The sequence below is a fragment of the Ceratotherium simum genome, chromosome 1 (genome assembly GCF_057802395.1).
Source record: "Ceratotherium simum simum isolate JZ-2026a chromosome 1, ASM5780239v1, whole genome shotgun sequence".
In the NCBI taxonomy this organism is placed as follows: Eukaryota; Metazoa; Chordata; class Mammalia; order Perissodactyla; family Rhinocerotidae; genus Ceratotherium; species Ceratotherium simum.
Window position 1 is genome coordinate 78,649,388 of NC_141900.1, and position 22,786 is coordinate 78,672,173.

Below are 22,786 nucleotides of genomic sequence, written 5' to 3' on the forward strand. Positions count from 1 at the left end.
GTGTGCCTTCTTTTCCGTAAAACTTAAGAAGTAGACAATAGGTAGCAAAATTATCAGGACTCACTGGTCAGCATTAGAAACAAGAGGTGACTTAGGTCATTAGTGGATAATCCATAAGTAATTTTAAAAGTACAGTCCAAAATAAAACAGATAAATACTTAAAGACATCTTAAAGGTATCATGAGGCCTATAATAGCTAATAGGTTTTAGACTGTGTAAACCCGGGTGGAAAAAAATGAAAACTTTCATGATAAACATCTCCACTTCATGCTTTTATGCTGCCTAACTGAATTCTCTAAGATGGGTGCTGTGAGCATAATCCTGGGGACCATCTCCTCCCTCTTCCCATGGCAAAGGCATTTAGGAGTCTTTGAATGGATGGTAAACAATGAATAATTTTGGTGGTATCAGCAAGTGAGAGAGGTGGCTGGTTATAAGAAAACAGACTAATGAACAGAACTGTCGTGGGCCGGCCCTGTGGCTTAGCGGTTAAGTGCGCGTGCTCCGCTTCTGGTGGCCCGGGTTCGGATCCCGGGCGCGCACCGACGCACCGTTTGTCCGGCCATGCTGAGGCCGCGTCCCACATACAGCAACTAGAAGGATGTGCAGCTATGACATACAACTATCTACTGGGGCTTTGGGGAAGGAAAAAAAGAGGAGGATTGGCAATAGATGTTAGCTCAGAGCCGGTCTTCCTCAGCAAAAAGAGGAGGATTAGCATGGATGTTAGCTCAGGGCTTATCTTCCTCACAAAAAAAAAAAAAAAAAAAGAAAAGAACTGTCGAAATGACATTGGGATTTGGCTCCTTGGGTGACAGCCTGCAGTGCCACAGCATTGACTTGAAACTAGGCACAGTGAGGAGCTTCCTCCAACAGTTACCTTTCAAAGGACAGGAAGAGACAGAAGCAACAGCAGCAGGTAACTGAAGAAAGCCCTCAGTGTGAGAGCAGCTCTGACAGTGTTGAAGATGAAACCCCTTGGGATGCAAAACCAAAACATGTATCCTGTGGAAGCTGGGGCCATCAGCCCCAAACCCAAATGACCAGGCATTCGCTGGGACCTTGATTTGCTTGATGGATTAACTTTCTTCTGATTGAAGAAAACAGACCTCCTCCCATACACTCCCAGGGCATAACCAGAAATGACCTTGTTAAGAAAAATGGATCCTAAACAATGGAATTTTCAGAGATTTACTAGTGCTCGATAGCTAAGATTAGCAGCACGTTAGAGAAGATGAGAGTGGTACAGAAAGACTCAGCCATTTCTCAGGATGATATATGAGATTCAGAGAACCAGGAGTCAGTATTCATTCAAATTGTGGGGCATTTGAGGATTGCAAATCTGTCCAATTTAGGTGGATTTGTATTTTGAAATTCTGGCCGGATATATGTTGGTCAAGCATGTGACAATGGAAAACAAGTAGCAACCAGGGAAGTGTCAGGTCTCTCGGCTTCTCTGTTCGTTTAAAATCATGTAGGTTAGAAACGATATCTCTGGATATAAAAAGTAAGATTAATTGACAGTATAGAAATAGGTTATTCTGGGCATATCATCTAAGCATCCAAAGAGGAATTCGGACAAAGCGAGATGAGATGATGCTGGGCCTGGAGAAGAAAAGGAAATCTGGTTAAGAGAAAAAAAGCAGTAGGCGTGTATTCCCTTTCACTCCCTCCCATATTTACTGTTTACCATCAGACCTCTCCCTGGAGGATTTATTTAAGCAATAAACATTTATTGAGTACCAACTATTTGCTCAGCACTGGACAAGCTCTGTGCTAGACTTGGGTTTATAATGATGACATGATCCTTGACCTCCTGGGCCTCATAGTTTAGTGGGAGAAAATAGACCTGGAAAAAATGAATTGTACTCTTATTAGTTGCAAGCAGCGTAGGAGGCATTGAAGAGGGGGAATATTACTCTAACTGGACAGAAATAAAATAGTCAAGGAATTCTTCAGATAAGAGCTGATGCCTGAGCTTTATCAATGTAAATTAGGAGTTCACCCAAAGGATTTATGCAGTGGGAGTGGAAAGGGGAATATTCTAGAAAGAACAGTATATACAAAGGCATAGAGGAATGGAAGGACGTAGTACATTCCAGTAATAGAAAGTTATTTGTTCCAATTAGGACATAGGGTACGTGTGGGTAAGCAGTGGGGGATGGGATGGCCAAGCCAGGAAGAGCTGTGTCTGTCATGCCAAGGAGCTGGAGCTTTTTCCTGCAGGTGATGGAGAGACAATGGAGGCTTTGATGCTGGATAATGACATGATCAGACTCTAAGATATGTGAGGGTGAAAGGATAGCTCCAGGCAACAAAGACTAGGATCCCAAAGCAGGGGGAAATATATCCGGAGGTCCCACAGCTGGGAAAGCCAGTCCCTAGTGTTTTTTTAATGTGTGCCTCACAATAATCAATTGTACATACATTTTCATAACTTTTTAAAAAATGAAGAATAAAGTAAGTGTTAGAAACATCAGCTCTGAAAAGCATACTTTGAAAATAAGAAAATGTTCTTTAAAGGAGACTATAAAGACTTATTGGTGGTATTCATTTAGGGAAGAAACATTTTATTAGGATATTATGTCATAATCATGTTTCATATATAACCATTAAAGTCTCTTTTTATCATGTAACAAGCTAAAAGGAAGAGAAAAAATAGGAAACAGAAAATAATTTATTTTTGAAAAAGGCACAAGCCAGAGGAACAGTCAGTAAGCCCCACTGAAATCTCATGTTGAGAGCTTAGAGTTTAAATGTGAGTAGATGTGCTGAAAGCATCTTAGTCCTTTCCCCGATTTTCCCCATTTCAGCACACAAACCCAATCCTTTAATTTCCCCTAATTTTCACACTAAGGGTCTTGGTCAATGGCCTTCTTTTTTAAAATTATGCTTTAGTGATATCTTGCATTACAGAAATTTACTTATCTTTCTAAAAGAAACAAATAAAAAAATGCTGTCAGAATTCTTTTGCATCTTTTTAGAAACACCTTGAAAATAGATAATGTATGAAATTGGTGAGGTTTTGTCCTGTTCAACTATTTCCAGAGGAATAAGATGCCTAAAATATATCCTAAATATTGAATGTGTGTAGGCAAAGATAAGGAATCAGTAGAGGCAATTTACTGGAAATATTTTTCTCTTAGCTTGTGGAAACCAGAAAAGATTCTGGTTTGCTTTCGAACTTTCATTTAGGTTTTTATGCCCCCTAGTGGTTATTTGGTATTTCTGCAGCTGTAAAATAGTGCTGATTTTTTTTTTTTTTGTGAGGAAGATCAGCCCTGAGCTAACATCCATGCCAATCCTCCTCTTTTTTTTCTTCCCCAAAGCCCCAGTAGATAGTTGTATGTCATAGTTACATATCCTTCTAGTTGCCCTATGTGGGATGCCGCCTCAGCATGGCGAGACAAGTGGTGCATCGGTGCTCGCCCAGGGTTCCGAACCCGGGCCGCCAGTAGCGGAGCGCGTGCACTTAACTGCTAAGCCACAGGGCTGACCCCAGTGCTGATATTTGTACAGCATTTCTCTTGTGCAATGCATGTTCAAACAGTTTATATTGATAATATATAACATTGACAGGCCCTTAAATATTCAGACCATAAGTTTTTAACATTATTTGATCCATAATTATGATAATTTAATAAAAGCTCTGAAAACTCTCAGGAAAATGCCTATGAAGACATACATTGTCATGGAGTTCCTGCCTCACCTGAATTTTATCTATGAGTTCCTTACAAGTCCATGGACTCCTGGCTAAGAACCACTAATTAAGGTGGGGGGATCCTCTAGCTGCCCCTTTCATTTAGTAGATGCTAAGATTATTAATGTTGTGAACAGTGGAAAAAGTCAAAAAGAAAAATACACTTGTAAAAGAATAGTAGCCCAAAATTTGGCTTAGATTTGAAGAACAGGAGAGAACACAGAATACTTGAAATAGCTATATAGGTGATATAATCCAAAAAAATTCTTAAGCTTTAAACACAGCTAGAATAGTGTAGTGATTGATCCTACAGGCAAGAGAAGTGGAGACAAAACCAAGGCAGCTTTTTAGGCAAACATTGACTTTAAAATGTCAAAGAGAAATCTGTTTATTGTCAAAGTAATACCAGGCCCCTCTGGCAAACAAGTTCTGCACCACAAGAGGTGTTACATAGCAACACTTAAAAAAGAAAAAAAAGTCATTTGCTATTTGCAAACATTGCAGCTACTATGAAAATTATCCATCAAATGGTGATCCTTCTAGAATACCAAGCTGATGGCAGAAAATCCAGGAATAACATAGCTACTGAGACCCTAAGGGGTAGACTTATTAGTTGAGAAGTGATCCAGCTTCCAGGTCAGAAGAAATTATTTCTCAGACTTCTCTGAATAGCACTCAGGCCCAGGAGAAAAATTCAAACACAAAATCAGTAGTTAAATACACACACACACACAATTAGCTAATAGCTTTCACCGAGATTTTATGTCACTTACTTTCAAGTAATTTTTTTAAGGATACCATCTTAGTCCGTTTGGACTACTATAACAAAATACTACAGACTTGCTAGTTTATAAACAGCAGAAACTTATTTCTCACAGTTCTGGAGACTGAGAAGTCCAAGATGGCACCAGCAGATTTGGTGTGGTAGCTGGTGAGTGCCCACTTCCTGGTTCATAGACTGCCCTTCCCACTGTGTCCTTACATGATGGAAGTAGCTAGGGAGATCAGAGGGGGCTCTTTTATAAGAGCATTAACCCCATTCATGAGGGTTATACTCTCATGACCTAATCACCTCCCAAAGGCCCCATCTCCAAATACCATCACATTGGGCATTAGGATTTCAACATATGAATTTGGGGATGACACATTCAGACATATCATAGCAGATACCTTATTTTCAAATACTTACACCCCTAAATACTGACTACTGTCCCACATGAAGTGGTTAGGTTTTTTTTTTTAACTAATGTAACAATATTTATTGAACTAGTACCTGTCCTATACAACATACAGAATGCTCCTGGACTTCTGTGCAGCTGTGCAGAATCTATTCACTCTATTACTTACACCTAGCAATTTAAGATTTTTTCATTGTAAAAAGAAAAAGGGAGAGTGAAAGATTAAGTTACAGTAAACATCAAGGTTTATTTTCAAATCAGCATTTCCTTCCTGTTATATGAAGATCTTTTCTACCTTCATGCTTGTTTATAAAATACATGGTTTTTGTTTTCTCGCTTAGTATCCAAGGGAAATAGTTTCACAGATGGGAAGTCATGCCCTAGCTGGGGAACTTTGCCTTATATAACATTTCTCCTTTATCAAATGAGCCTACATTTATACTCTTCAAATAAAAAGAGAAGAAAAAATAGAAACTACGTGAATAGGACTAGGAAGCTAACAGTGTAAGAAAATTCGAGGAAATATTTCTCCATTTGAGATCTAAAGACACCACACTCTAACCATATTGATTTCTGGAGACATGCCAAAATGGGAAAAATTGAGTGGATGTTAATAAAATTTGCTTTACAATGTATTGTGTTTTAACATTATGCATACTTTCCAACCTATTTTGATATTAATTGATAAATTGGGAAGATGGGTGGATGGATGGATGGATGGATGGATGGATGGATGGATGGATGGATGGATGGATAGATGATAAATAGATAGACAGATAGATAGATAGAAGATATGTTAATTCTACTAGTTCATCTGAATTAACTATATTTTGCCACTTTTTTGCTATTAAGTGCATGCCAGAATTGAAGTACCTTGCAGGAAACTTTTGGATGACATTTGAGATTAAAATCCTCAAGAACCAACAATTGAATCTCTTCTGAGGAACTGGCCCTCCACTCAATATAACCTTTAACATATGGCAAAAGATGTCATTTTAACCAAGTATTTTGGGCAGTGTGTGCAAATTTAAAATTAACATTTTTATGTGAATGACACCTCCATATTGCACCTTTTTAACTCATGTGAGGAGGACAGGAAGGAGCAAACATAAGATTTGGCAGATGTCCAGGGTGAAAAAGGAGCAGAAAGAAATGGGAGTGGCTCTACATGTGGATGTAGGAGGAAGAGGGAAAGTTAGAAGCAGAAGAAAGTGGAAGAAGAAGTATGGGAAAAGCTTTCTTTCAATTAGCAAAGTGCAAGTCTGCTCATTTTTATTATGTAAAACTTCTTGTGAGTTATTCTTTTATATTGTGAAATTCTCTCTCCTGTTTTCATCTATCTTTTAACAATAATTCAATTTTTATCTTATTTGACCTTAGAGGCCCCTTACAATCTTCTAATCAGTTTTATCTAAATATAGAAAAAAATGTGTCTATAACAACAAAACCACATCTATGTAATGTTGTAGTGTAACTCTTTTTGGGAAATGGATTTTTGAAGACTAGAGACATAATATTAAACTCTGAAGAAAGACAAGATAGAATATATAATACTGCTGGGCTTAGCATAAATTTAAGAATAAGGAGTCAGGAAAAATGAGGCATATTTTTATATGAACTATGAAGAAGAAAATACCAACTGGTAAACAAGTTGCCTAGAATAGAAGTAACCATTAAAAGTTGGCAGTATTGTAGGCAATATTTAACTTTAAATGATTGCTTAGCCACAATAAGTGTCACTTCTCATGATAAAGCTTCTAATCCTTTCTTCTGCTGTTTCAGAGAGATCTGATTCCTGAGGATATAATGCTATTTTGCTTCTTACTAAGAGTTTGAATACTAGTTAAAAGATCCTTTGTTAGACAAAGGAAAGCGGCTGGTTTTGCCAGAGTTATTTCCCATCCCCAGCAGATTCTGTGCCCAAGTACAAGTTTGCAGATACACATTACCCATTACCATTCTCAAGGTCATTCCTAAGTCAGAAGAGATACAAAACGGCCAACGTAAGAACATATGCAAATCATGCTGTGTATCTTTTTTAGGATTCTCCAACATATTCAAACTAGTGAAATATGCTTAAAATATTACAAATATCAACAGCAGGCCAATCTTAAAAAGGAGAAGGGGACAGAGAGAAGAGCAGAAGGGGTGATGTATACAGAACCAAGGGGTGTGTGGAAGGAGACAGCAGGTGCTCCTTGGGACTCAGCCAAGGGCTCAGGCTGTCCTTACACCAATGACCACAGGGCAGTCTGCACAGCCTTAGCATCCTGCCCATTCTCCTCCCTTGTGTTCTATCACCACTTCCTTCTGCCTTAGCTTCACAACAGCAGAGACTTGGGGACCACTCGAATTTTCTCTAAGGTGGGAAAGCTCTGGCTTTCTACCCAAGAGTAAAAAGATGATAGATGATGCCCCTGCCTGTGAGTGCTTCCTCCTCCCTTACTCTTCCCATCAAAATCATTACAGTCCTGGCCAGTCATCTCAAGTGTTCCTCCATGCTTTGTTGATTGTGAAGGAAATCTAGATTAGAAAACAAATACAATGGAGGTAAACAATAAATATAATTGCATTTGATGCAGATTAGCATAGCCTTATGACATTAAACCATCCCTATGTTCTGTAATCACTTTTCCCCTATGGATCCTTCTAGGCTGTGAATTTGCTGCCCTTCAGCAAGCTGCTTCATTTCCTTACTTTCTACTTTTTTTGTCACAAAACGAGTAAGATATTTCATTTTACCCATTTTTTCCCCTCTGAGTAACAAGTGTGCTTTCTGCTTTATTTGCTTGTATTATAGTCTCTGTTTACATTCAGAAAGGATTTGCAGTGATACTTTCTCTAATTGAATCCCAGACACCTCCTCAAAAATTACTTTCCCAGGAAAACCTGCTTTATCAATGGGCCCAGAATCCCTTTGACTGAGTCCCTCAGAATCCATTTTCTCTCTCCTTCTTTCAGGCTTGGCCCTTCTGAGTGCACAATTGCTCCCCATCCCCATTACCACCACCTGCTACCTGAACTTACCAGTCTTCATCTTGTTGAAGTCTTGCTGAGCTTTGGGTCTATACCACACAGTTTAGCCCTTAATTTTCTCTACTAATTACAAAATGCTGGCCTTCCTGCTCTATGACATAGTGAGCCTAGAATAAAAAAATAGTTAATAAATACTAATTTTAAAAAATCTCTTAGGGGCCGGCCCAGTGGTGTAGTGGTTACGTTCACTCGCTCTGCTGCGTGGGCTGGGGTTCATGGGTTTGGATCCCGGGTGTGGACTTACGCACCACTGTTAAGCCATGCTGTGGCAGCATCCAATATAAAGTCGAGGAAGATGGGCACAGATGTTAGCCCACGGCCAATCTCCTCAACAGAAAGAGGAAGATTGGCAACAGATGTTAGCTCAGGGCTGATCTTCATCACCAAAAAAAAAAACAAAAAAAAAACCTCCGAAAGAGGTAGGAAAAACTAAATGATGGATTCATTTAGCTATTTTATTTTATGTATTTATGTTTTAAAAGGTTTATTTTAATTACATGGACTCAATGCTTTTCTTCTCTGGCCATAACAAATAGCCGAATTTTATTTACTTTCCCTTTTGAGAAACAGTTTCTAGATCCTAACTGGTAGACATTAAAATCAAATCCCTTTATCTATGCAGAAATAGAAGTATAATGATGTACACCTGAAATTTATACAATGTTATAAACCAATGTTACTGCAATAAACAAAAAATTTAAAAAAATAAAAAATAAAAAAATGTAATAATAAAATCAAATCCCTTTTTTGAAAAGCTGCTTGTATGTGTGTGCATATGGGGGGTTAGGTGAGCTTTAGACTTCTCCAGGGCCTACTGCATAATCAGTGCGAAGAGAAAGATGTTCATAAAGTATGGCCGGGCACTCAGTGTGAACTGTGACAAACAGAGAAATTGGCTCATGTGCACACAGCATTGTATAAAATGTTGATCTTCCAATTCCACGGACATATCCCTGTGGTAAGAAAATCCCCAAGCCTTTTTTTGCTCACCTTATAAATTCCTTTAGTTTTGACTGTTTCCTCACTGCCATAATCTTCAGATTATGATTTAGTTTCCCCAATGGACTACAGAGAGAGACCTTGTTTCATATGGACACAGCATTTCAGTTCTTGGAGTTTTGTTTTGTTTTGTTTTTTACTATAAACTAATACTATTAATAAATAATAATAAATAGAGCCGCTCCTGCTTGATCAAGGTTTTATTCTAATGTCAGAAGGGCAGGTGAGAAGTCACAAAATAAATACATTAATAAGTTAGAAAATATCATGTGTTACTAAGTACTGTGAAGGTAACAAATGGGAAAACGTTATAAAGAATAACTGGGGGAGAGAATAAGACCACTATGGATAAGGTGGCCAGAAAATGACTTCTAGATTGGAGACATTTAAGTCTCGACCTGAATAATGATGATCTGGGGCTGCACTTGTGACAGAAAGCCAAATGGCCAGTGTGACCGAAGGACAGTGAGCTTGGTGGAAGTTGCTGTGAAATATAGGCAGGAACTAAATGATGTACGCCCTTGGAGACAAAAATGAGGAGTTTGGATTTATTTTAGTTTCAAGTCTATTAGAAGGTTTAAGCAAAGTAGCAACACTACAATCTCCATTTTTAAAACCATAACTCTGGCTGCTATGTTGGCATGAATTGTAAAGTGGTAAATGTGGAAAAGAGTTCGGGTAAGAAGCTAAATCCCTGGCTCTGGCAAGAGATGATGATGGCTTGGAATATTGTGGTAAAATAGGGGTTGAGGAAGGAGACCCAAATGGGGTATAATTTGGTTTGGTCAGAGACAACAAGACCAGCTGAGAAATGAGAGGGAGGGACTGAGGAATCAGGTGGCTCTTTCAGTTTTGATATGAGCAACTGGGTGGTTTGCGGTTCCATTTAATTAATGGTGATAGACTGTGAGGGGTGCAGAGGAAGCTAGGGAAATAAGAGTTCTTTTTTGGCTAATTTAAGTCTTAAATGGCTCTTAAACATCCAGGGGTAGGAATAATCAGACCAGACCGCTGAAGATGAGTCTGATTTTCAAGATAGCCATCGGGACTGTCAATGTCAATTAGGGTCTCAGCAGCATGTAGATTGTTTTAAGCTATGGGATTGGATGAAATCACATAGGAAGAGGGTTTACATGGAGAAGATAAGAAGACTCTAGCTTGAGACCTAAATTACTCCAAGATTTAGAAATCGGATAAGGGAAAAGAAGCCAGAAAAGACGATAGAAAAGCAGCAGCCAATAAGGTAAGAGGACCACTAAGGGAATTTTCTAATACTGAAGCCAACAGAAAATGTTTCAAGGAGAAAGAAGTCAATGAATTAAAAAAAAAGAGAGAGAGAGAGATTGAGTAAGATTATCATGGAGAAATGGCCATTGGATTTCACAAGTGAAGGTTAATGGGACCCTGGAAAGTTTATTTTTTAAGTGATTATATCAGATGAAAGGCACATGATAGACTACTTTTTCTGCTTAAATTTCATAATCAATCCAATGTTAAAAAAAATTAAGTGGACAAGAGTGTTATCTGGACTATAAAATTCAGCATGGAAATATTGATTATTAAATAAATGTAAAGAACTATGCCGTATTATATAAAGGACAAGGTGAAGAGCTATCATTACATCATCTGGCTTAAAATATTTTCCAATCAGAGAAATTTCTAAATATTACAATCAATTTCTTCAAGGTTGAAAGGTAATTTTTTGTATTCAGATATTCATAATTTCTGGTTTATTAAACTCTTAAGCTATGTATATTGCGGTCATGAAGTAGAGATAGGTTGGTCCAAAAAATCATTTGACTTAAAGCAAAAAGCTATTTGTAGCAAGTGGAAATGACTTTTTGTGACTTAAGCAATATATTTTTTTCTCTCACCCAGGTATGGTGACATGGTACCAAAAACCATAGCAGGGAAGATTTTTGGTTCCATCTGCTCGCTGAGTGGGGTCTTGGTCATTGCTCTACCCGTTCCAGTGATTGTGTCCAACTTCAGTCGGATCTACCACCAAAATCAAAGGGCAGACAAACGGAGAGCACAGAAGGTGTGTATTCAGCATTGTGCAACCATGATTTAGCGTCTCCCACTTTTTATAGTGAGGTTTAAAATCCCTTACTGGCTATTGATTTGGTTAATAGCTGCATCAGTCAGCACAAGCTAGGTTGTACTACAGTAAAAAAGAACCTTGATATCTCAGTGGCTTAAAACAACAAGGAATGTTTCTCAGTCATGCTGCAGCTCCATTACTGGTCCAGTGATGGAAACACCATCATGCAGGGGTAAAAGACATGACTCCAACTACAATCATTCAAGCAAGGGTAAAAGACATGATGAATCACACAGTGACTCCTAAAACCTCCTCCTGGAAGGGGGGCAAGCCACTTCCATGTCTATTGCTTTAGCCTAATCACGTCCCATAGCCATGTGTAACTTCAAAGTGGGTGGGAAAGGCAATCCTACCATGCAACCAGAGGCAGAAAGAAAGAAATATCGGGTGAACAGCACTAATGACAGTAGTAACATCAAAGATAGATTCTTGGCAAATTTTATTAGAACTAGATTTCTAGATCTGATTCATTTAGCCTCTGTCCACCAGGGGTCAAGCTGGTTCCAGTAGACCAGGCCTATTAAAGGGCACCAAAATGTGTCTCAGATATTTTACATAGATGACCCAGGAAGTGAAAGAAATATGATCGTTTATAGCTGAGTTTTACTCCTGGCCTAGCAGTTTACTGTTTCTCTGAACTTTAAGCCAGTTGATTAATCCTTCTCGATGTAAGCGATGTGCATGCTCATCTGCAGAATGGGGAAATCAGTACCTACCTCACAATAAGATTAAGATTATATACAAATGTATGTATAAATCTATATAAGCATACTTTAATATTACCAATATTTAACATTTACTGATGGCTTACTATGTGCCAGGGATTGGTTTAATGTTTTTCAAAAAATAATTCATATGCTCTTCACAAGTCTACAAGTTAGTTACCGTTATTATTCCTATTTTGTACATGAGAATGCTAAGGTACCCAGAAATTGAGAAATTCTAAGGTCATATACCTAATAAGTTGGAGAACATTCAATCTAAGCCAATCTGGCTCCCAGGTGCAGACACTGCAACACCATGATAGGCTACCTCTCAGGAAAACTGACTAAATATTAGCACACTTCCCTTCCTCATTCTTTGTCAAAATTGTCACCTTGAGAGTCTGGGCTCTTGTTCATTAGAAATAATTTTGGCAATCTCTTTTGTAGTTTCCTCAGGACTATGGTGCTAAATTTCCAGTATTCTTCATGGACACTACGTCATTGTCTTTTAAGGATAGATTCATTGTTTTTTAATATCCAAAAACCATTTATAACCATGACTAAAGTGGATGTGCAATCTAGGTAATGTGGTATAACTATAAAATATCATGAGAGATTTTGGTGCAGTTCTTAAGAGTCTTTGTAGGTAATTCCAGAACAGGATTCTAAATATGCTTTTGAACAATGTCAGTCTCTTTATTAAAGTATAAAATCTCATAAAGTAACTCTTTGGAAAGTTCAGGTTAAAGAGTATGGTCACACAGCACATTGTCCAGAGAACTTGTTCATATCCATTGTCAGAGGTCTTCTTTGAGCAAAGAATCTCTCTTTCAGCCTTGTAGTTTCCTGCTTGACAGAATCCCCCATTTTTTGAACAAGTACCTAGCCTTTAACTAATTATTGTAGAGAATAGTAACAAATAGTCCAGTTAACATGAATACATAGAACTGATAATCCAATAAACGGGGAGGGTTAGAAAAAGGCACCCCCTTGACAGTTGTAGAATCATGCAGGGCACGATTTGGCCCTGCAAGCAGAGATAGAGGAATTTCAGCTATAACTGATCCCTCCACCAGGGACTTTCATGTACCAAAACTGTGGCTCTGCCCACACACTATAATCCCTCTCCTGGGCACACATATACATTCTTTAAAATAATAGAAATTCTACAAAAAGCATAGCTCCTCAGCACCCATCCATTTCCATTCTAGAAATTCCTTCTTTAATATAGGAGCTACCTATAATTCATTTTCTCTATGCCAAAAAAAAAAGCCACATTTATGAAAACTGTAGGAAGTACAAATCTCATTTTCAAAAAAGCTAATCTCCAAAATATCAGTATTTTTTCAAACCTTGTCATCTATAACAAGAAAATCAATAAAGAAAATCTTCGAATATTGTAGAAGCCTTTTTGCCTAAATAAATTTAGAATGCAAAAATAAATAAATGTGATCTTTTTAAAGTACATTAAATTGAAAAGCATGTTTCGTGAATGCTTTTTGGCATCTTTAAAAATGTCCTATATTCTAAGTTTCTGCCGTAATGCAATGAATTTTGCACATCATGGCTACTAGAAATATTGGCTTAATAAAGTTGAATATTATTACCTATTGTGATATGCCCAGTTGCTAGATGAACATAGTCATCTAAGAAAGAACAGTGGATATGAAACTAAAAAAGTTATCAAGGATATTTCCTGTTTTCCTTCTCAGGAAATTTAAAAAGAAAAACAATAAACATTTATTAGGCTAAGATACTTTAGATTAATCTAGAAATGGGCAGTTTGACAAATATCAAAGTTATGCAAAAATAACCAGCTAATTAAGTCAAGCAAGCAGTCCATTCAGTAAAAACATCAGTTAAGCTAAATAATTAGTAATATTACAAAATGGTTTTTTAGACCAGAGGTTTTGGTGTTTAGCCCCATTGCCGATTCCAAGCTCAAGCAAACGCATGAAATATACACAATATGTGTTTGAGAACATTCCCATTATCACACTCAGGGATACTTGCTTTCTTCTAGGCTCTTCCTTCTAGCAAGCACTCTTTTTGCTTTTACTAGCTTCCCCACCCTTTAAAGGGAATGCAACATTTGCCCCATTTCTATCAATCCTTGATAATTTCTTAACTAAACACTGACATGTGGGTGAATATAGACTTAAACTGTGACATCTCTGCCCCAACCCCACTACTGGTAATTGTATTTTAATAGATTTATTTATTCACTCAGTCAATCAATAAATATTTATTGAGTAGAATGTATTTGCCAGAATAAAGCTAAATTGATGCAATAACAGGTGGTAGGGTTGATATTTTGAAGGAGGGAGCCTACCCTGTTTTAAAATACAAATCACACCACTTAATCAGCTGCATGCTTACAAGGCTAACTTGTGAGTAATTATCATGTATAACAGTCATAGTAATTATAATTATAGTTTAACAATGCTGATAGCAACAACAACCTCTCTCGAGTTTCTAGTATGTCCCAGGTGCTTTATATCTGTTATTTTTATTTTCACAATCAACTTGCAAAGGAAGTGTTATTATTTCCATTTTACAGATGTCTTGCTCGTGTTCATACACCTATTGATTAAAGTCTAAAACAAGAAAATTCTGACCTTATTAGAATTATGAATCTTTAGGGATTTTCCTTTAGATAATTCTAAATACAGTGAGAAGTTTAGAATGAATGAGCCAACATACAGCCAATGTACAACGTAAGTAAATTTTTTACTTTTCACATGATGTTGACGTTGACACAGGAAGATGTTACCAATATTGTCTGCCATTTATCACACCTGTTATGATGGTTCTCAAACTTTAGATTATTGGAATCATCGGAAGAGCTTGTTAAAATACAGATTTCTGGATTTCATCCCCAAAGCATCTGATTCAGTAGCTTTGTGTTGGAGCCTAAAAATTTGCATTTCTAACAAGTTTCGGGTGATGCTGACACTGCTGCTGGTTTGGGGACCGCGTTTTGAGAACCATTCCCTAGCACATTCAGCAATATCCAAATCAAAGAATTTTTACAGAATTCTAGAATAATTAAAAGCAAAAAATAACTCCTTGCTAGAGCCTGAGAATGATCTCTTAGATTATCCACTATTAAAAAATATTACCCAGTCCCTACCTCAGATCCCTGTGGGTAACCTAGTTTTTTAATTTGTCTGTAGTTTAATAAGCCCCTACCATCAACACATGTAGGAATCTGGACATTACATATTTCTCCATATCCACTCTGTGTTTCAGCCTTATTGAATTACTTACCTCTGCTCTCAAGTCTCCATTCCATCCCCACACTACCTAATGTAGCCACCTGGCAATCTCCTACTGAGGGGTCACGACTTGCATATCACCCATTTTATGAAGATTTTTATGAATGGTGTGGACACTGTTAGTTACTCTTTCTTCTCTTCTCCCATAATATTATGCATACTCTATTATCATGTATTACACTGTGTTGTCCCTCTTCTCCATTGTTCTGAGGGCAGTGCCCAGCATAAAATAGACACTTAATGTTTGTGTAATGAATGAAAGAATGAGTGCATGAACAATGAGATCTTGTTCACCTGGACGGTGGCCTCTTTTCCTAGACTAGGGTGGACATTCTTAGGACAGTTGAAAACGATATAGGGAAGCATGATTTTGTCTCTGGCAACTTCCTACATCTTCTTTTAGTTTTCACCTCTTCCCACTTAGAGTCCTCTTGTTGCCTTCTCATTCCAGTGTTCCTTCCACTGACCCAAATCCCAGTACTGTTTCTGCCCAGCCCTGCCATCTCTAGGAGTAACCAAGCTCTAGTGCTGCGAGTCTTGCACTGTCTCCCATTGACCACCTTCAACTCTCTTTTTATTATTATTGGGCACCATCTTGTCTCATTTCTAGGGGAGCTATTTTCATTAACAAATGGAAAGATTCCTTAAATTTTTAAAAACTGCTAAAGCTTAATATGCTACCTCCACATGAGGCATTTTACTAACCCTTAAATGAAAGAAACAAGTGTAAGTAAAATTTCCAGAATAAATGGCACATGGGGTATGTGGGCTGATATTTGAGGAGTGAGGAATTGCCTCATACTACAAAGGACAGAGGTCTTCTCTACCTCACTTTCAAGGCTGCCTAGCATACATTTATTTTTCAAAAGTATTGCAAACATTTTGTGATTTGGTAACAAGATGGTCCAATAATTGCTCTCAATCTACCTCATACCTCATTTAGAGGATGGATCCCACTTAAGAAAATTGCTATCTCAATGGTTTTTGGCTTATACATCTTTTTCTGATTGGCTCCTCAGCCTCTGTTCCAGAGAATACAGTATAAAGTTTATATAATGTCATTTGGTACAATTAAAAAACAATCTGCTTGCTAAAAAGCACTGCATACTAGCCTCTGAATGTTCCACAATAAAAGGGTTCCATGTCAAATTAGTTTGAGAAAAATTGCGTACTATTTTCCTCTTTCACCTTCACAATGAACATCTGCAATATGGTATGTTGTGAGGAATCCAATAGCACAGAAACCTGTTTAACCGTTCAGCATTTCCCAAACTTTTCTTGGCCACAGAGCCAGTTGTTGGTTTCATTTGATTGGCTTGGATTTTACTCATAATTACTAGTTCCTTGGAATCAACTTTGAGAAACCCTGCTGAGTTTAGAGAATTAAGAAAAAAACTGAATTTATGAAGAATTGGGATGCATAGGAAAAATGTGCTTACGAGACAATTTTTCCCCAACACCATCAGTATTTCTCAAGGCAGATGAAGAATTTGAAAACAACTGCAAAGCTATTTTTCACACTGGCAATATAAACCTTATTTTTTAATTAAAATTTTGGAAACCTCCTATTCTCCATATAGGCTAAGATAAAGTATTTACTGAAACCTTAATCTAATTTCCATAATATTTGCTGGTGCTTGGCCATGCCGAGAAGTTGTATTTCTTACAGGGCTGGGGGTGGGGGCTGGAAGAAATACATTTTCTTTTACTAGTGGATGGTTTTCTTTTAACCTCCCAATTACACAGCCGGAGTTGCCAAGAAAAATTGTTACACTGAGTGGGTCAGTAGTAAACTTATTTTCTAAAACATCTTTGTAAAAGAATTTCTCTCAATTACCTACTGGAACCAAAGATGTAATCACAGGTCATAAAGGCCAGCATTCAACAGACATTTGGTGTGGTGCCCCACAAGACCAATTAAACCAATTAACTCATACAACATTGTAGTAAAATGAAAGAGAAGTCGTGATTGAAATTGAGATGAGAAGTTCTTTTTCTAACACAGTACATGACTTAGCAAAATAGCCATTCTGTCTTTAAAACAACTGCTTCATTTTCTCTAAGCCTAGAACTATTTCTGTGGTAGTGGCTGCCACCATATGTAGGCCTTCCATTGTGGGAAATACATACACGTCATTTTCCTTTGCTGGAGAGTATTTTTGGTTAATATAAATGTCTCATTTATGAAAGAAAGTAATGTTTCCTGATACTGCTGTTAAATGCTTGGAGAATGACATAGGTGAGACTAATAACTATGATATAGGCAATATAATTACATGCAGTAGTTGTAAAGAAAGAAAGAAAGAGAGAGGGAGGGAGGGAGAAGGAAGGGGGGAGGGGAGAGGGAAGTTGAGAGAAGATCGGAACCAAAAAAGGCGTTGAATGTTCCAGGAGACCAATGAGACTTTAGGACTGAAATTTCAACAATAACTCCTTTCTGGAAACCAAATGTATATTTAAATTACTTATTTCTGAATTATTACATCAATTCTAAGTCCTTTGCAAATGTGCTTGTCACTTGTCATTGTTTTATTGAGTCTGGCCTGAAATCTTGGCTGCACAGCACACCTTTGAAGTTAAAAATTTTCTACCTTCCAGCTTCATTCTCTTGTATTGTCTCAGTATTTTGAGTGATCTAAACATTATAATGCCAACAAAGAGTGGAATTTGTCTATTTTTCCCATCTCTTATAAATATAATCTTTGTACAAAGTATTGTTTTAACCTGGAATCAGCACACAGGAGGAATAAATTCACGGAGGACGAGAGGAGGGTGGAGTTGAAATCAGATGATGTCCTAATGCTATTTTGAGAGCTTCAGATGTCTCTGTGCTATTCCCAAATGCCATGGGTGAAAGGGCATCTTGGACAACAACTTGGGAAGGAAGCTTGGTAAATCCTATCAAACAAACATACACACACACCCTTTGATCCAGGAATAATTCTGCTTCTGGAAATGTATCTTGAAGATAAGCTCATTATGATGTTGATGTAGTAAACGAGCAGGCCGCATTGCGTGCAGCAGCAAAAGATGCTTTAAAAAATTAATTGTGCCTGTCGGGCTAAATAAATGATGGTTCATTTATACAGTGGTATATTATACATCCATAAACAAATGAGGTGGATCTAAATATGTAGATATGGAAGGCGTCCCAAGCTGTATAAAATGAAAACAGCTAAGTGGAGAAGAGTGTGAGGCACATTCTCCCCACTGAGTAAAAATATATGTGTATACACGTATGAATATATATATATACACACTTGCTTTTATGTGTATAGAAAATTTCTGGCAAGATTCTCTGGAAATATTACCAGTGGTTCACAGTGAAGCATAGGAGTAGGGGTGCTCCAGGGTCTAGAGAGATTTGCTCATTTTTCATGCACTTTTGTGGTATTAAAATTTTGTCTTATATGTATTCGTTTTCCATTTTAAACATCTAGAAAATTTAAAAATTCTTATTACAAAGAACATTCCAGGGCTAGAGACTAAAGATCGTATTTATCTGGTTTGTTTAGAAAGGGAAATAAGTCTTTGTAGGGTAATTTTACAAGATAGTTCTTATCCAAGCCATCCCAGTTGCTTCCTTACATACACTTGCTTAGATACTCATCATACAAATAGAATGGTCACCAAAATAGTGCTCTCCGGGAAGTGAAAACCAGACTCACTCCATGACAGTTTACGGCAGATAGACACCAGCAGTTCTAAAGCAGAATGGAATACCAGAAATCTGGCTGAACAGGCAGTTTGAGCAGTAATAGGCTTTGGTGATCTCACTGTAACTGTGAACAACTGAAGTGACCATGCTAAACCCTCTAAATTGAGGAATATTCTCTAGACATAAATTCTTTAAAAATTAAAAATAATGTTACAAATCTCTCTGGAGTGGCTCACTGTGTTCTTCATTTCAACAAATTCAAGAGTGAAATAGAAATCAGATGAGCATACTGTTGTGTGCACCTGTGCCAGTACAAAGTGGATGAACTTAGGGATTTTTTAAGAGAGCCCATATTGTTCAGCAGAGGGTCTACAATGGCCAATTTAACAAAATAATTACAAAAATAAAATTTGATGTGGAGGGTGCAGTTACAATTGAATAGTGATTTTTTAAAGAAGGAAAGAAGGGAGAAAGAGAGGGAAAAGGAAGGAAGGAGGGAGGGAGGGAAGGGAAGGAAGGAGGGAAGGAAGGAAGGAGGGAAGGGAGGGAGGGAGGGAGGGAGGGAGGGAGGAAGGAAGGAAATCGGTTCCTGGAACTTTATTACTAATTTTTAAAAGGACATTAGTTTAAACGAAAAAGAGTTGGTAGCTGATTTGCTGGGTCTTCGTTTTATTAAACTACTCAGATTGGGGTAAGTGAAAATATAAGTAAAGTTATACTGCTGTTTTTCTCTTAACACAATTGATAGAAACAATAATGAAATAACTTGATCTTACTGTAAAGACTTAATTACGATTCTTAAATGCATAACCCAGCTCCAAAGTAGTTGATTGATCTTACTGATAAGTGTTAACTAAAAAAGCCCTCAAATGGTGAAAATTTAATTTTCAGTAGTTACATGTGAAAAGCTGACGTACTTTAAAAAATATGTGTGCTGACATTAGGATTATACAAGGGTGCACTCAGTGCTTTAAGGAAACAATTCATAAGTATTAATAGAACATTCATTTTTCTTCTCCCGTAGAAAGCCAGGCTCGCCAGGATCAGGGCAGCCAAAAGCGGAAGTGCAAATGCTTACATGCAGAGCAAACGGAACGGCTTACTCAGTAACCAGCTACAGGTGTGGTCACGCACTTCACTTTTCTTAATGTCCAATTTATTGGTGTAATATCGATTTAGTTCTACTTAACCATATACTTTTATTGTAGGCAAGTATGAAAATGGCTGCTGAAACAACAAAAGTGTCAGTTTTTAATAACCTCGCCCTAAACAGTCTTATTGGCTGGAGCAGGTTAGAAACAGGGCTATGAAATATTGCCAGTAAATCATGCTTCCCATTCACGATTGGGCGGTATTTCTGCACTGTCTCCTGTAAACATGGTGTGATCCTGTGATTTACAGTAAGAGATATATATTTAGTCTTCATCCTCGTTTCAGGCACAGAGCTCATCAAACCCTTGGAATTTCCTAAGTGATGAGAACTATAGAGGTGGCTCTTGTTATGTTAGTGAGGTGACTTTTGGACCAAGCCTAAGGATGGGGGACTGGTTGTTAGGAGAATGAACCATGTGATTAAAGGGTTAGAACTTTCAGTTCTACCCCCCAACCTCCTGGAAGCAGAGAGGGTCTGGAGATTGAGTTCTAGCACCAATGGCCAATGATTTAATCAATCATGCCTATGTAATGAAGCCTCCATAAAAACCCAAAAAGGAAAGGGTGTGGAGAGCTTTCAGGTTGGTGAACCGGTGGAGATTCAGGGAGAGTAACTCATTTGGAGAAGGAATGGGAGCTCCATGCCCTTCCCCACATCTTGTCCTATGTATCTCTTCCATATGGCTGTTCCTGAGTTATATCCTTTTGTAATAAACCAGTAATATAATAGGTAAAATGATTTTATGAGTTCTGTGAATGGCTCTAGCAAATCAGTCAAACCCAGGAGAGGGTTGTGGGAACCTCTGATTATAGCCAGTTGGTCAGAAGTACAGGTAACAACCTGGAGGGAGGCAGGGGGGTGGGGGCGGAGTAGTCTCTTAGGACTGAGCCGTTAACCTATGGAATATGATGCTATCACCATGTAGAGAGTGTCAGGATTGAGTTACATTGTAGGACACCCAGCTGGTATCCAGAGCATTGCTTGATGGTGTGGGGGAAACCTCCCTCCACGTTGGAATTGGGTCCAGGACCCTTTTTATGTGAGAAAGGTCAAAAATTGTCAGTAACTCAAATACGTAATTATTTTTTATTTCAAAATTATTTAAATGTTCCTTAAAGTTCATTTGGGTGGGAGTAGTGGGTTACATGATGTCTTGTTTTACTTCTTAATGGAGAAAAAACACCATTCAGTGTTATAAAGTTCACATGATATGAAATACAATTTGAGAAACTTTACTTTTATGTCAAAACTTTCCTTTAATATTTAGGATTCCAATCATCTTTACTTACAAAATAGCTTTAATGCAGGTAAGCATGATAGTGGTTTCAAGATTATCTAAATACTAGATAAAATTTTATTATCCAAAAGTAATGGCTTGCCAGGCTTTCAAAGGTAGTTGATAGTTGAATGATTAAAAGAGGTTTAAATTTTCAATTCAGGGAGGCAAGTCTATAAGACCAGACGGCTAATTTCACAAAAATGGGAATGCCGATTATCAAAAACTTAAAAGGAACGGCACATTTGTCCCTTTTAAGTTAAAAAAATAAAATGCTGCCCTTTGATCTCAGGAAATAGGCCAGATCTCCCTGTGGAAATGTGTAGCTGAGGTTCTCATTGTTTGCAAATAAAATAGAAGGCACTTCTGTCTTGTCTGTGCCAACAGTCCTCGGAGGATGAGCAGGCCTTTGTTAGCAAATCGGGCTCCAGCTTTGAAACCCAGCACCACCACCTGCTTCACTGCCTGGAAAAAACCACGGTAAGGAAACGGCAGGGCTGCCCGCCCCTGTCCTCAGACCATAATGCCATTTGCTTTTGTGCATACTTAATCCTTCCAAGCGTGATTTCACTGTCCGTGTTACTGGAAAATATACTAAAAACAAACAACCCCCAAAAAACCCACAATATTTAAAATTACTTTGAAAGACTGTAGTGACATTTCAACTTGGAAAGTATTTTAGAGACTTATTTAAAATGTTTTTATCCTTAGTGGTTATTTTAACTCTAGTCTAAAAAATCATTTTAATGCAGATGGAAAGTCGTCATATAAGAGCCAACTGCAAGTCCTATAAAATATCATTTTTCCCCTGATTCTTAAAATTCTGATTAAGCAGAAAAAAATAATGAAGTACGAGTGTTCCTGACATCTGGATAAAGGGAATATCAATACAATAACAAAAAAATAGAGAATAACTGAATATAAGCATTTCTTTCATTCACAGGTATAATGAACAGAGGTAGATAATAAAAACTATCTGTTATCTTAAGAAAAATGACACATTTAATCACTGGCATGCCCCGTGGGGCTGAGGACTGACTCTGCATTCTCCACTTATAAGCTCTCAGTTGGACTGCCTCTTTAGCAAAGGCACCCAGCTCTAGCTAGCTTGTCAAAAAGGATCACAATCTGTGACCACAGAGCAGAGCAAAACTTTCACTATATTTGAATCAAGTCTGCTCACTCACTTACCGGGGATGCATATTTGTATTCTCAATTCCGACATATTGCCCAGCTATTTATTCATTTACTTGTATAGTCATTCCACAAATACGTATTACTTGCCTACTATGTGCCAGACAGTGAGCCAGACCAAAGATATGCCATGCAGTCAGGTGTGGCCCTGCCTACATCGAGCCTCCATGTGTGGGACAAAACACATGGATGTTACTGAAGAAGGTTCATGGGCAGAGGAAGAAACAACGGGGCCACAGTGCAGCAGGGCAAAGAGGGCGGAGCCACGAGGGTACAGGATTAGGCAAGGCTTCCTGGAGGAACTTGAATTGAGACCCACAGGGTGACTATGAGCTAGTTAGGCAAAGAAATGAAGGGGCTATAGGTGATATAAGCACCTGAGGAGCCTGGAACTTGGCCTAAGAAGAAGTGAAAAAACTTGAGGGTGGTCGGAAGGAGAGAGTGTAGTAGAGGCAGAGAGGAGGGCGGTGGCCAGATAACACTAGGTTTTGGAGGCGTGTGAAAAA

General features: G+C 38.0%; 1 protein-coding gene across 1 annotated transcript; it reads left to right on the plus strand.

Moving 5' to 3' along the window:
* Positions 1-786: 786 nt before the first annotated feature.
* Positions 787-22,035, plus strand: KCND2 (A-type voltage-gated potassium channel KCND2). The gene is made up of 6 exons (XM_087434178.1): positions 787-919; positions 7,532-7,601; positions 10,792-10,954; positions 19,682-19,777; positions 21,474-21,566; positions 22,030-22,035. Exons 1-6 carry the CDS (start codon positions 787-789, stop codon positions 22,033-22,035), a joined length of 561 nt encoding a protein of 186 aa, XP_087290304.1.
* Positions 22,036-22,786: the final 751 nt, after the last annotated feature.

Coding starts and splice junctions, on each gene's coding strand:
- KCND2 (XM_087434178.1), top strand. CDS start 787: ATGACATTGGGATTTGGCTCCTTGGGTGACAGCCTGCAGTGCCACAGC. Junction 920..7,531: donor GACAGAAGCAACAGCAGCAG/GTAACTGAAGAA, acceptor GGATCCTTCTAG/GCTGTGAATTTGCTGCCCTT. Junction 10,955..19,681: donor ACAAACGGAGAGCACAGAAG/GTGTGTATTCAG, acceptor CTTCTCCCGTAG/AAAGCCAGGCTCGCCAGGAT.